This window comes from Mixophyes fleayi, chromosome 5, assembly GCF_038048845.1.
Source record: "Mixophyes fleayi isolate aMixFle1 chromosome 5, aMixFle1.hap1, whole genome shotgun sequence".
NCBI classification, from domain to species: Eukaryota; Metazoa; Chordata; class Amphibia; order Anura; family Limnodynastidae; genus Mixophyes; species Mixophyes fleayi.
The window spans coordinates 28182505-28196287 of NC_134406.1; the positions used below are offsets into that span (position 1 = coordinate 28182505).

At 41.7% G+C, this 13783-nt stretch overlaps 1 protein-coding gene across 1 annotated transcript in view; it reads right to left on the reverse strand.

Moving 5' to 3' along the window:
- HACD1 (3-hydroxyacyl-CoA dehydratase 1) overlaps positions 1–12729 on the reverse strand; it is a 32677-nt gene extending 19948 nt beyond the window's left edge. Inside the window, exon 1 of the mRNA XM_075211914.1 lies at positions 12521–12729. Coding sequence (XP_075068015.1) covers positions 12521–12636 — 116 coding nt within the window. The 5' untranslated portion in view covers positions 12637–12729. The remainder of the gene's footprint in view (positions 1–12520) is intronic.
- Between the last annotated feature and the right edge of the window lie 1054 nt (positions 12730–13783).

Sequence of the window (13783 nt, forward strand, 5' to 3'; positions counted from 1 at the left end):
GTACCAAATAGAAGGGGTCACGTTGGAGGATCTACACTTGTGTGAGGGAATCATGATACACACACATAACATAAAATGACGTGACTCAGTAGGTAAAGACAGCCCAAAAAGTTCACAATCTAAAAGGTGTGGTGAATACTTTAGAATAGAGATGTTCACTGACCCCCCCATGTCTTGGTTTTGGCAAAACCGCCCTTGCGTGTTTTGGATCCCGATTTTTTCCTATAATCCCTTTTTTTTGGGGGCTAAAATCACATAATTTGGCTCTTTTTTATCCCTACATTATTATTAACCTCAATAATATTAATTTCCAATCATTTCCAGTCAATTTTTGTCAAGTGACAAGAACACTGCTACCCCTCCTGTTTCTGTATGAGCAATGGCACTGAGCAATGGCACTGGAGACTGGAGAGAGACAAGAACACTGCTACCCCTCCTGTTTCTATATGAGCAATGGCACTGAGCAATGGCACTGGAGACTGGAGAGTGACAAGAACACTGCTACCCCTGTTTCTGTGTGAGCAGTGGCGCTGGATCTCCTAGGGAGGAAGGTACTTATGGAATCCAAAAACCGTGAGATCCGACAATGCAACAATGACGTTTTGCCTCGATTCAGACGTGCGAAAGTAACGAGCCGGCTTGCGAGCCTACTCGGATCTCCTAATTCGGGTGGGCTCAGTTTTCAGAAAACTGAGCCTGAGCATCTCTACTTTTACAAATTTAGCTGATGTTGGGGATAGAGACAGACACTGGGCTAGGTCCTGGCTCTGAGCAGTTGAGCCACTTTGTTAGGGCTCTTTTGCATACAATAAAAACACTATTTGCTCTATTGATAAGGTAGGGTGCATACTGCTTGATATAATAAATAAAGCATTGTTTAAATGATTGTCATCTATTATTGCATCCTAAGATGATGATAACTAAGATGATGATAACAGAAGCGGTATTGTGATGGTACATACCATGATGCTTGTTAAATAGGCTTATAATTGCAGAGGGGTTGTTGTATAGGGAGCCCAATTGCTGATAAAAACACCCATATTTTTCTAGCATTGGGGCTTTTCGCCCTTTAAAAAATTAGCCTCTTAAATGTACAATTAAAATTTTGGTCTTTTACCTATGTCAGAAAAATTTATAGTAACATATACACAGAAGAGATATTTAAGTCTTTTTATTGCAATACACACGGAGACGTTATTGAGGTATTATAAAGATATCCCTCTAGTGAGCCTCAGAATGAGCAGAAACCCACATGGGTGACATTGCGGGATTATGTGGCGATAAAGTAACATTGTCAAGATCACAGTGAGCGGACAACGGAACACTATCCAATCTTCCAGCAGCTCCAGATTTCTGATGTGAAAAATGTTTGTCACACACATTGTAGTCTGATTGCACCTTGGGACAGCACGGTGGCTTAGTGATTAGCACTTCTGCTTCACAGCACTGGGGAGCTCAATTCCCGACCATGGCCTTATCTGTGTGGAGCTTGTATGTTCTCCCCGTGTTTGCGTGGGTTTCCTCCCACAATCCAAAAAAACATACTGGTAGGTCAATTGGCTGCTATCAAATTGACCCTAGTGTCTCTGTGTGTGTGTGTTAGAGAATTCAGACTGTAAGCTCCAATGGGGCAGGGACTGATGTGAGTGAGTTCTCTGTACAGTGCTGCGGAATTAGTAGCACTATATAAATAAATGGTGATCATGATGATGATGATTGTAAGGGCCAAACTGCACAGATATGATCAAATTGTGGCACATGCATTTTTACCCTGCATGAATAAGGTGCCCATACACACTGCATTACTGGCAGAGATACCGGACAGTTGGCTCTTTATTACATTATGTGTATCTCCAGAAGGAGCCTGATGCCCAATAATAATTATAATAATCAATACTTCATAGGGTAGGCTCATAAATCCGCTCAGAAGACTGCAGCTACATGTATGTTACAGGCTCAGATGTGTGCTCAGACCATAACCATATTTACTTTTTAAATGTCATCTAATGCTGACCATCATTTCTTATTGCTATGTCCAATGTCCCCAGTCCTGGCTGTAAGATAAATTCTGCAATTAATAGAACGAGCAGAACAGCAAATATGCAGCAAAACCAGACAGATCACCCCATGGCGAACTACACACTGCTATATCTCCTCAGCATCTTTGTCTCAGTCAATTAATGTGCAGTCCTGACTCCTGAGACTCAATTCATTCCTCTACCAATGTTGTAGGTACTTAGCTCAATGTCTTCCTGCTTTAGCACGTCCACAAAGAAAGCACAGCATGCAGAGGCTTCCATGTCCAAACATGACCTATCCTGGTTCAGTCTGACAGGTGTAGTGATTCCTAGTCAGCACTGCCCTGAAGAGAGATGCCCTCTGCCCTGCATGTGTGTCTGACTTAACAGCGGCTGAAGTACTTGGCTGAAGATTTGGCATCAGTAATCATTGTGCTCGGAATAATCATTGCAGCTCTAGATTCGTGAGTTTGATGAAATGCTCAGCAGTTGCTCTGGTGCTGTAGTCCAGCTGGAGATTCAATATGTAGTAATAATTGTGCCAGCAACAATCATTGCTGTTTTAGACTCTATGGAATGCTATACATATACTAATCCTTTCAACTTGATGTATGTATGCAGTGCAATTACTATTCACTTGGAAAACTGCTATTTCTACTGTAGTCTGCATGCTGGGCCTCAGCTGGAGCTCCTCCCAGAATCCTCTGGGTGCTGTGCCTGAAGGTTGTTATGATGCTTTCACTTTATTTCTGACACTTCAGCTATTTTAGAAGATTGATGTTATGATGTTACAGAGTATATAGATATAAGGCGGCCGCTTGCCCAGCCCACCATCAACTCCCAGACCAGTCTGCAGATCCTTTTACAATTGCTATATATATATATATATATATATATATATATATATATATATATATATATATATATATATATATATACACACACACACACACACACACATACATACACTCTAAAGTGTGTTGAGACCGGCTATTGAGTGTCAGGGGCTACCAGTCTCTGGGGTCTGATCTTGGATGTATATATTGACGGAGTCCTTTTGTATTTTATTTGTATTGATGTGAGAATGAAAGGAATGTGCTTAAAGTTCCAGAATCTGGGTGATCGGAAAAGATGCAATTAAGTTAAAGTATTGTGGGAATAAAATCACATCTTGGTGGGTATGTTAAAGTGAGTGGCGGTCACTTCAAACTTGGGTTCAGTAATTTTCTTAGTACAAGTTATAGATATAGACGTTGGTAAGGACGGGGGAGGGGGAGACATAACAAGATTTCTGGAAACCCCCCCTTCCCTATTCAGACCATATATACTGGATGTAAAGTCTAAAATCCGAATTCAAAACAATTTCTTACTCTATCTTCTCCCTGCAGGGACGTCTAATTTGTGGATATCTATACATACTTTATAATACTACAGATGAACAACATTTTAAGAACTGTTCCAAAAACATATTCTCCTTGTTTCACCTTTGATGGTGGAATTTCATGTTTCACCCATGGAAGTGTTCCCAGTCTACCAACAGCCACACCTCATAGCAGCATGAATCTGTGCCCCAATTGTATTCATAGAAATGTGAATTTACAAATAAACTGTGGAATGGCAAAGTGACTATGGATCATACTTGCCAACTCTCCCGGAATGTCCGGGAGACTCCCGCATTTTGCGAGAGTCTCCCGGACTCCCGGGTGAGCGTGGCAATCTCCCGAATTCTGCCCACTTCACTAGGAAGTGCCCCACTTCCTAGTGAAGTGGGCAGAATTAGATCCCAAACGTTTGGCCCCGCCCACGCTGTCAAATGACGCGTTTGCGTCATGACGTCACAGGGGGCGGGACCAAAATGACGTGCTTTTTGCTGCCCCGCCCCCCTCACACCCACCTCCACTGGTTGGCTCCCGGAAAAGAGCTGAAGAAAGTAGGTAAGTATGCTATGGATTATATCACCGCAACTTCATTCCTCCGCACAATGACTTGTCCCACTGCCAAACTCGATTCACGTGAAATTTCACCACAATTTTGCTCATCTGTGAAATTTACCATATTTTCTATATAAATATCAGCCACATAGATACCATGAAAGTCAAAGTTGTGACACCTTGTGAAAATGTTGTACTTGCCCCTGAGATGGAAACCATTAGAATGCTGGAAGTTGGATGCTGAAATGTGGAACATTAACTTACAAGCAGAAAAGTTGCAATGATTTTTTTTTTTTTTACCTTTTTACGTAAATTAAAAATATTATTGATTTCCTGAAGCATCAGCTATCAACCTCTAAACATTTAACATGGGTAATAAGGGACATTTATGATTTATGTAAAACACACACTAGGAGATATATTTACTAAACTGCGGGTTTGAAAAAGTGGAGATGTTGCCTATTGCAACCAAATAGATTCTAACTGTCAATTGTTGTAGAATGTACTAAAGAAATGCTAACTAGAATCTGATTGGTTGCTATAGGCAACATCTCCACCTTTTCAAACCCGCAGTTTAGTAAATATACCATTAAGGCTATATACTCGAGCACTTCTCAGTATTGATGGTACATCAAGTCTGAGCAGAGTGGGTGCCTCTTCTGAGCATGTACGGCCCAGTGCTTGCGCACAATGCTCAGAAGACGTGGGCCTTGGGGGGGAACAGGGCTCACCTCCAGAGGTTGATGTAGCCACATACCCTCTTGTTACGCCCCTGAGTAGTAATAACACTATAACACTACAGGTAAATATTGTGGGTTGGAGCATCTTAAGAGCAGTCAAGGTTTTCTGAACGTGGCCAAGACAAGCATGTTATATACACATGTGAGTGTTTCTTTAAGTTACCTATGCAATGAGCTCATGTATGTCTATTTCACAAACATTAAACACATCTGAGTGTGCACATTAGTAAGTTAAAAAGTGATTTCGAAATTCTGGGATTGTGTGTAAAGAAAGAAAATGTTTCCCCTTCTTAAATATCCTCTTTGCTTTAAAAAGGTTCTAAGTAATTAAGGCTTTTGGTTGGAGAGCTGAGCATTTCACCCCTAGAGTCCAGTAATCTTTATTTTAATGAGCGCACTATCGCCTACCAGAGCAATTCATGCATTGGCCTCAGATGCTACTTCACCTTCAAAGACCTCATCCTCAAAATAAACCTTTGGCTAGTGCATCAGTGCTGTTTACTTTGTACAAAATTTCTACTACGCTGTTAGGGTTATCTGGGATTTAATTCTCTATGATGTTGTGCTGGAAATATTGGGCAAGGACAGTCAGATGGTGCTACTACTGCAGTAAAAAATGGTGCTCCATTGTTGTAGGGATTCTTTACTCAATAGGGTGCATATACACATAGACACATATTTAGTGTACAGTATTTAAAACATCTGCAAACCTTACTTACTGTACATTCCCATTCACTCGTAAATACATGAGCCTTCATTTATTGTAAAATATACACCTCAAAAAATAAACCCTTATTACAGAGAAACACCAGCTCCCTGCAATACCGGTATCGGCATCACTGATTGGCAGTGTGGCTGTGTGCACAGTTCTAGGGTGACATCATCACTGCACATGTTCAGAGCCTATCAATGATCCAAAGAAGCAGCATGGTCTAGGATGGCATTCACATCCCTCCTCCACTACCAAACAGTGTGTTTGGCTACAGGAAATGCTGGTGTAAGGGTCCCTGTGGTATGAATGGAGAGAGAAGGGTGGACTCCATTCATAAGGCCCATTCCTGGTCTTTCAAATTACTTGTGCTGGGTAATCAGGAGTTGCACCTGTTTGGTGTTCGTAAAACGCGGAAAGGCATCTCAGTCTCTCAGACCTGGGAAGGAGGTTGGATGCCTCCTGAGTGACACTGCACATGGTGACCAGTTCGCTCTGTATTTTGTATGTGTGGGGACACAAGGTGCTACACTTGAGTGTGTTAAGTTAGAAGTTGGACAGGATAGGACTTTTGGGGGTTTTTTTTGCTTTATTTTCATGCCTGGAGAATAAATCTAGCTGAGGCTAGTTGAACCAAGACGCTGGACCGATGTGAATGATCGGGGCTGAAGTGTATGATGTGCAGCCGTCTAACCCCAGGAGACGATACCCCTAACCCAGTCAAAAAGAAAAAGTTTACTGTGACACATGCTGGGTATTGTAGTGCCACATCTACAGAGTCATATAGTGCCCTACCATGGAGGATATAATCAAGGCATTGTTACAGGCCACAGTGGCTCAGCAGGAAGTTACAGTGATTCAGTGGGCAGCCACGAGTGTGCGGCAGTTAGCCATTGAGGAGTCCCAAAGACAACAGCAGTTGGAAATTGAGGGGGTCCAGAGGCAATAGCACCAAGACCATGAAGCCTTCAGTAAAAGGTTGAGCTCTGTTCAAGAGGGAGCTCTTCATGTCTCTTTGAGTGAGGAAAAAGTCATAGATTTGTGAAACAAGAAAAAGAAGTTGCTGCAAACAGATTTGAGGTTACACAGGTGGAATATTTAAGATACCAGCAGTATACAGAGCACATGGGGAGAGAAATAAACAAACTACAAGATAGTTTGAATACAGAATGTGAAATAGTTCAGATAACTGCAAAGATAATGGCCCAACATCAAAAGAACCTGAATCATGACCTACAGCAACCTCAACCTAATATATGGAAACTTCAAGCAAATTTATTGACATTGCAAGAATATAACTCTGAACTCCGTGAGAAAAGTGGGATTCTGCAGGCGGAGAAGAAGTCGCTTGAGGAAGATAGAAGACCTTGGAAGGGCCCAAACACAGCAGGTCACTGCAAAGACTGGAAAATTGAAAACTGATATTGCAAAGGCAAATGCAGCCCAAAATACAAGGCAAAGTCAATGTCATAGTACAAAAGAAGAAGCAACAAAACTAAAGAATGTAAGGAAAACCTCCAGAAAGAATTTGATGCCAAAGTCGCAGATGTACAAGAGAAAATTGTGACAATGACCCAGGATAAAAATATTGGATGGAGATACAAGACTCAGTATGACGATTTAAAAATTCAGCATAGTAAGCTGGGTGCCGAGACCTTCTCACTCCAGGCAGTACAGCCAGAAGAACAAGCTTCTCTAAAAGAAGTACAAGAGTTAAGAGATTCTCATGCCCGGGCTGAAGCAACGATATCAGCACTGGAAAGCCAACAAGTCTGTAAGTCTGTGCATGGAAAAGAAAATTAAGTTATATCTCAACAGGAACCTCACAAATTTAGTCAGAGTTGTCCAAAGTTCAAAAAGACCTTCAGTACAAGATTTAATCTGTTCAAGACATTGTGAATCAGGCTAAAGAGGCCATGTCTGAAAACATAAGCAAAATACAAATTGTTAAGACAATTGGGAGAGGTTTGACCATAAATTTGAGGCACATTCCACTTGGAATCAGCTGACATCAGGTCAGTGATTCTCTCGTTAACACAGGTGAGAGTGTTGACGAGGACAAGGCTGGAGATCACTCTGTCATGCTGACAGAGTTAGAATAACAGTCTGGAAGCTTTAAAAGGAGGGTGGTTAACCATGGTTAACTGCAAGGAAACATGTGCAGTCATCATTGCTTTGCAGAAAAAGGGTTTCACAGGCAAGGATATTGCTGCTATTAAGATTGCACCTAAAGCAACCATTTATCGGATCATCAAGAACTTCAAGGGGAGAGGTTCGATAGTTGTGAAGAAGGCTTCAGGGAGCCCAAGAACATCCAGCAAGCTCCAGGACCGTCTCCTAAAAAGTTGATTCAGCTGCGGGATCGGGGCACCACTAGTGCAGAGCTTCCTCAGGAATGGCAGCAGGCAGGTGTGAGTGCATCTACCCACACAGTGAGGGGAAGACTTTTGGAGGATAGCCTGGTGTCAAGAAGGCCAGCAAAGAAGCCACTTCTCTCCAGAAAAAACAACAGGGCAGACTGATATTCTGAAAAAGGTGCAGGGATTGGACTGTTGAGGACTAGGGTAAAGTCATTTTCTCTGCTGAATTTCCTTTTAGATTGTTTTGGACATCTGGAAAAACGCTTGTCCGGAGAAGGAAAGGTGAGCGCTACCATCAGTCCTGTGTCATGCAAACAGTAAAGCATCCTGAGACCATTCATGTGTGGGGTTGCTTCTCATCAACCCCACAATTTTGCCTAAGAGCACAGCCATGAATAAAGAATGGTACCGAAACATCCTCCAAGAGCAACTTCTCCCAACCATCCAAGAACAGTTTGGTGATAAACAATGCCTTTTCCAGCATGATGGAGCACCTTGCCATAAGGCAAAAGTGATAACTAAGTGGCTCGGAGATCAAAACATGGCCAGGAAACTCCCCAGACCATAATCACATTGAGCACTTGTGGTCAATTCACAAGAGACGGGTGGACAAACAAAAACCCACAAACTCTGACCAACTCCAAGCATTGATTAGGCATTAATGGGCGGCCATCAGTCAGTATGTGGCCCAGAAGGTGATTGACAGCATGCATGTCAATAAAAGCCTTTGATACTTATGAAATGCTTGTAATATTACTTCAGTATACCATAGCAACATCTGACAAAAAGGTCTAAAAAAAACAGAGAAACAGGATGAGAGGTTTAAAAAAGGAGGGGGGATATGTGACAGAAGCATTGGGTAAGTGGTGAATGGCAGATGTATATGTCCCAGGCTTTCTGTGTGCTTTAAAACCCCAGTGAAATTGCTTTTATGTGCAGAGGAGCTTCCCAGAGAGTATGGTCAGCTACAGGAAAAGCCGGTATAAGGGTCCCTGTGGTATGAATTGAGAGAGAAGGGTGGGCTCCATTCATAAGGCCAATTCTTTCTTTTCCAAGGAATGGAAAACAAGGAATCATCACTAATACAGGTGCACAAAACAAAGGTTACTTAATTTTTGTGTAGTATTAATGATTTATGTAATTTCATAATAAATACACTTTGCTCTGTATGATAGAGTAAATGAATATTCGAAGACATGTGTATGAATATAAAGGAAAATATCTTAATAAAAACACTGCTTACAGAAGCCTTCCAGTCAGATGTATTGTAAGAAAACAGACTAGGAAGGAATTTTACAGAACACTGGTATAGTTTTTTCTTTGACAACATCAAGTATGAACACAGAACAAGTCAGTAACCCCAGTATTTAGTTATAACAGCCCCTGTTCCACTGAGAACTAACCCTCAGCTACGCTGCATCCACCTACATTAGACTTGGCTACATGAAATAAAAATGCAAATACACACAAACACCAGGCACAAGTAATAGTGTAGAACCATGATGGCAACCTAATACAATTTGGGGGCCCCATGGTGCAGCCCTCTAACCTCTATAAGGGCTGCACATTACCCTTCATCTCACTTATAAGTTATACCAATACATTTAATCAAAGAAAGAGACACCTATCTGTAATAACATAACAACAGGCATGTCAGTAGTGTTACACACTATAACAAACAACTCTGACAATAAAACAGGAAGGAGCTGTGGGCCGCAGGCGTAGGCTCGGAGGGCTGCATGCTAGGCCAGCCTATTGCCCATCACTAGTGGCTGTATTCCTAGTCAGAAGATCATACACTGGAAAGCACAATAGGCGTTCAAGAATCCAGCTCTTACAGCGCTCAGAACTGAAACATCTAGCAAACCATCACGCTATAGGTCAGGGCCAGATTAATAATGGGCCTGATGAAGCTGCAGCTCCAGGCTTCCACACTGAAATAGGCCCATCAGGGTCAGTGCCCAATATATTTTTATTAGACTCTCTTTGGCAGTTTAATTTAATAAATGAATCATCCGTGCCGGGACCGTAAAGCGCCTGCTGGCCAGCCGACTTCGCTTATAGTGAATAACAGTACCAGCAGTACCGTGCGGCATGCCAATGACAGGGCAGCTCCTCACAGCTTGCCACGGAGACGGCGCACACATTATCCTGCCACGCACTGTGAGTCACTCTGCACCACTGCACCAATGCTCTCTTTGAAAGCATTCATCCAGGAGAACAAAAGGCCCTTTAATAATTTTCAGCAACAGGCCCATGTAACCCTTAATCCGGCCCTGTATCAGGTTCATACACATGAGCACTTCTTATGCGTCTGTTATATGTTCCACCGGAGTTGGATTCATTATTGTTTCAGTGGATGTTAAATTAGGGTTCATTGAACAAGCTGCTTTTCTTGTTAGTCTAACAGTCAGAAAAGGTTCAGTGTGTACTGACCCTGTGTTTACACTTGGGACCAATGGTTCTTATTTTAACTGCCATTTATACTGCAAGAAAAGCTTGTACCTTACAGCAGTCACATGGCAAATGCATGTATATAGGAAGTCCAAGTTATTAATATCTGTACAGTAATTTTTCCAAGAATGACGATGGCCAGGGACTCCCAGATAAGATCAGGTGAGCTGTAGGGACCTGGTCACTTCAGCAGGAAACTACCATCAACGTGGAGAAGAGAAATGAAAAATTGCGGCCATCTTGGAGCAGGGCATGTATTGAAATAAACACAGACCTGCTGGCAACTCAGTTCTAGTAGCATAGGTCTAATGGATACTGTCAACAGCAAAAAACATGTACAGGTAACTGCAACTTATACTTTAAAAGAAAGTAAATTAATCCACCTCAAACATTTCTGTGGAAATAGATTGCAAAACTCATTCAAGTCAGTATAAATAAACATTTATCTCTGTCATAGGTATGAACGGACACCTAATACACAATAAGTACTCTTTCTTCTACTTTCAAGTCTACCTATTAACATACTATTGGATCAAAAGATGCTTACTTATAACTGAAGACGTCTTATAAATTATGCTAAAGTTTAATTTCAGAATTTCTTACAACTCATGTTATTTTGTTATTGTGTCCCCATTGTTGCTGGTACATAATAACAAGATGAAGTAAAACTGATCATTCATAGTAACCAAACAAACAGCTTATGTAAGATACAATGTAAATAAAAATGTATATGAAAATCTAATCAGAAACAAATTGTAATAACATCCACAATGCACTGTCTAATATTCTGGAATTAGACTATATAATTCCAGCTCCACGCCCTTCACCATGTCCAACACACAACCCCCATATGCAGCATAGAACCACATGTCTTGCATATAAGTTATATGCAGGACATGTGGTTCTATGCCATGGAAGTTATATGATAGAACTTCCATGGCATACAACCACCATGTCCAGCATACAACCCCCTTGTCCCACTTATATCCCCGTGTCCCACCGACAACCCTCGTGTCCCACCGACAACCCTCATATGCAGCAAACAATCCCCATGTCAGCCTACAACCCCCATGTCAGCCTACAACCCCCATGTCCAGCCTACAACCCCCATGTCCAGCCTACAACCCCCATGTCCAGCCTACAACCCCCATGTCCAGCCTACAACCCCCAGGTCCAGTCTACAACCCCCAGGTCCAGTCTACAACCCCCAGGTTCAGTCTACAACCCCCAGGTCCAGCCTACAACACCATTGTCATGCATACAATCAGGGGAAGGTGAAACACAAATCATAACATTTGGTTCCATAGCCAAAACACATAGTGCATCATCACCATAACATACACCCAGAGACAAACTCATTTAATAGCACCTATCATCTGTCAGCTGTTATACCTGTAATAGATAGTCTTGGGAGCTGTCACATTTTAATATGTTCATACAATATTATACACTTTCTGAATGATCCAAAATGTAACGTGCTAGTATTATTTAAGTTCATGTCCAGATATTAACTAAGTTGCTCCCTTTTATGACTACTATTTATTAGCAACAGTATGGTGATCTACATGCGGCTTCTATGTGAATTTGTATCACTGTGTAAAGCAGAGATGGCGCAGAGATATATGGGCCTGCGTTTGACATGCCTCTCACTTGCATTTTCACACGCAAATCAAACACCAGTAGGTGCCAGTCCCAATGCAGACAATTCAGGCAGAATCTCCTGAAGTAGATAACATGTATATGAGTATTACTGCCCTGTGTGCAGACAGCTATGGTAAGCTGAGGAATACATGCTTCTGTTACTGTAAAATGTGCCTAGGGAAGCAGTTTCCCCGCCCCCCGGCTTCTTATGCTATACTTAACCACAGACACCGGCAGTACAGTGACGCAGCTGCTGTAATGAACCGTATTAGGAAATGCAACTCGGATGAGCAGCAAACAAAGTGCCATCCATTCACCATTACCTTCTATCCCTTCCTTCCTTCGGGAAATGACCAGCAGTAAAACTTTAAGTTTCAAACAACAAACTTTTGAAAGTCTGCTGCTAATTGTTAGCTAATTGCTAAGTGTTAGCATTACATGAATGAGATGAACTTCACACCTATGAATGGGAGGACACATCTCCAGTGCACTTGGTAACTACATGGTATAAAGCACTTTCATATTCCTGTGAATCCTCCTGGATAGACGAGTAGAGATCAGAGCTCTAACAAATACAATAAATGAATTACTGTAATGTTTCCAGGAATCCTGTAATATTAGCAGCAATATCCCAGCAAGGTGCGCAGGGTTAGAAGGTGGTACCTACCCCGCAGTCATGGCAATGTTGTAAAAGGTGAGCCATGCTGTAGCCACAGGTCCAATGGTCTTTTTCTTGCAGTTTTCTTTCTCCTCCACAGCCCCTTCCTCCTCACTGGATGCCATAGCTTCACAGACACGGGCAGCAGGTCAGGCTACAGCTTGAAGCAAAGCTGACAGCTGGGGCTGACAAATCTCATATTTAGTGGCACATGGACCCTCCAATAATAGAGCAAAAGGGAGGAGCAATTCAATAGCTTTGTCTTGTTCTTCTCAGAGGAACAAAGTGAACAAGTGAGAGCGCTGACTGGTCCTAAAATGTTAAAATACAAAAGTGCAAACCCAGTGTTTAATAAACAGTTTGATTACACAGTATCAACCTCTTAAACTTGTGAGATGTTTCAATGGAAACAGAAGTTTGTTGCAAAAAAAAAAAACCTCACCAACACATTATAGTGCTATTATAACAAGTTGGATGTACAAACTTTGTTTCATAAACTACCTAACGGCTAGTGTCCCCTTTATTTTACTACAGACCCCCCTTTTCCTTGAAATAAAGACATGGGGAAATATTTACTAAACTGTGAATTTGAAAAAGTGGAGATGTTGCCTATAGCAGCTGTCGAAGTCGTATAATTAGATGAAAGAAAGTATATTTATTAATATTGTTTTACCGTGCGATTGCGATCAGTACGCCACGTGTTACTTGTCATGGTGCGAACGCACGATAAAACACGCATGCATACACTTACACATACATTTATTTATATATTTCATATTCATAATGGTTCCATTCCACAGTCGTTTATGAGCAGATGGTATTTGGTTTATAGTTATATATATTATAAGGTTATATCTACACTTTAGTGATATTTAAGGTTCAAGTTACAGGAAACGTTTAGTATCATTCTAATCCCAATTTATTCGCAGACATCCGGTGCAATCGCCAAACAGAACGCACATTGCGTATGGTAGTTATAGATTGTAGGGAATAAATGATTAGAATGATATTGTCTCTGTAGTGTAAATAGACTAGTTTAAACTGGATTTTGGGTGGGAAAATTGGAGTACATCCCCTGGAGAGCTGACCCCCACCTTTGGATATTTTCGTTTGAACTGGCCTATGACCTGCATTACACTGGATCCTCCTGAAGCCTGGACCTATAGAAGCAAGTCACATCATCTGTATTGTTTTCTCTGTATCACTGAGTGTATATATACAGCTCCCTGGGACCAGCTAAGACAGTCATCACTGACCACAGTCTTCTGGACT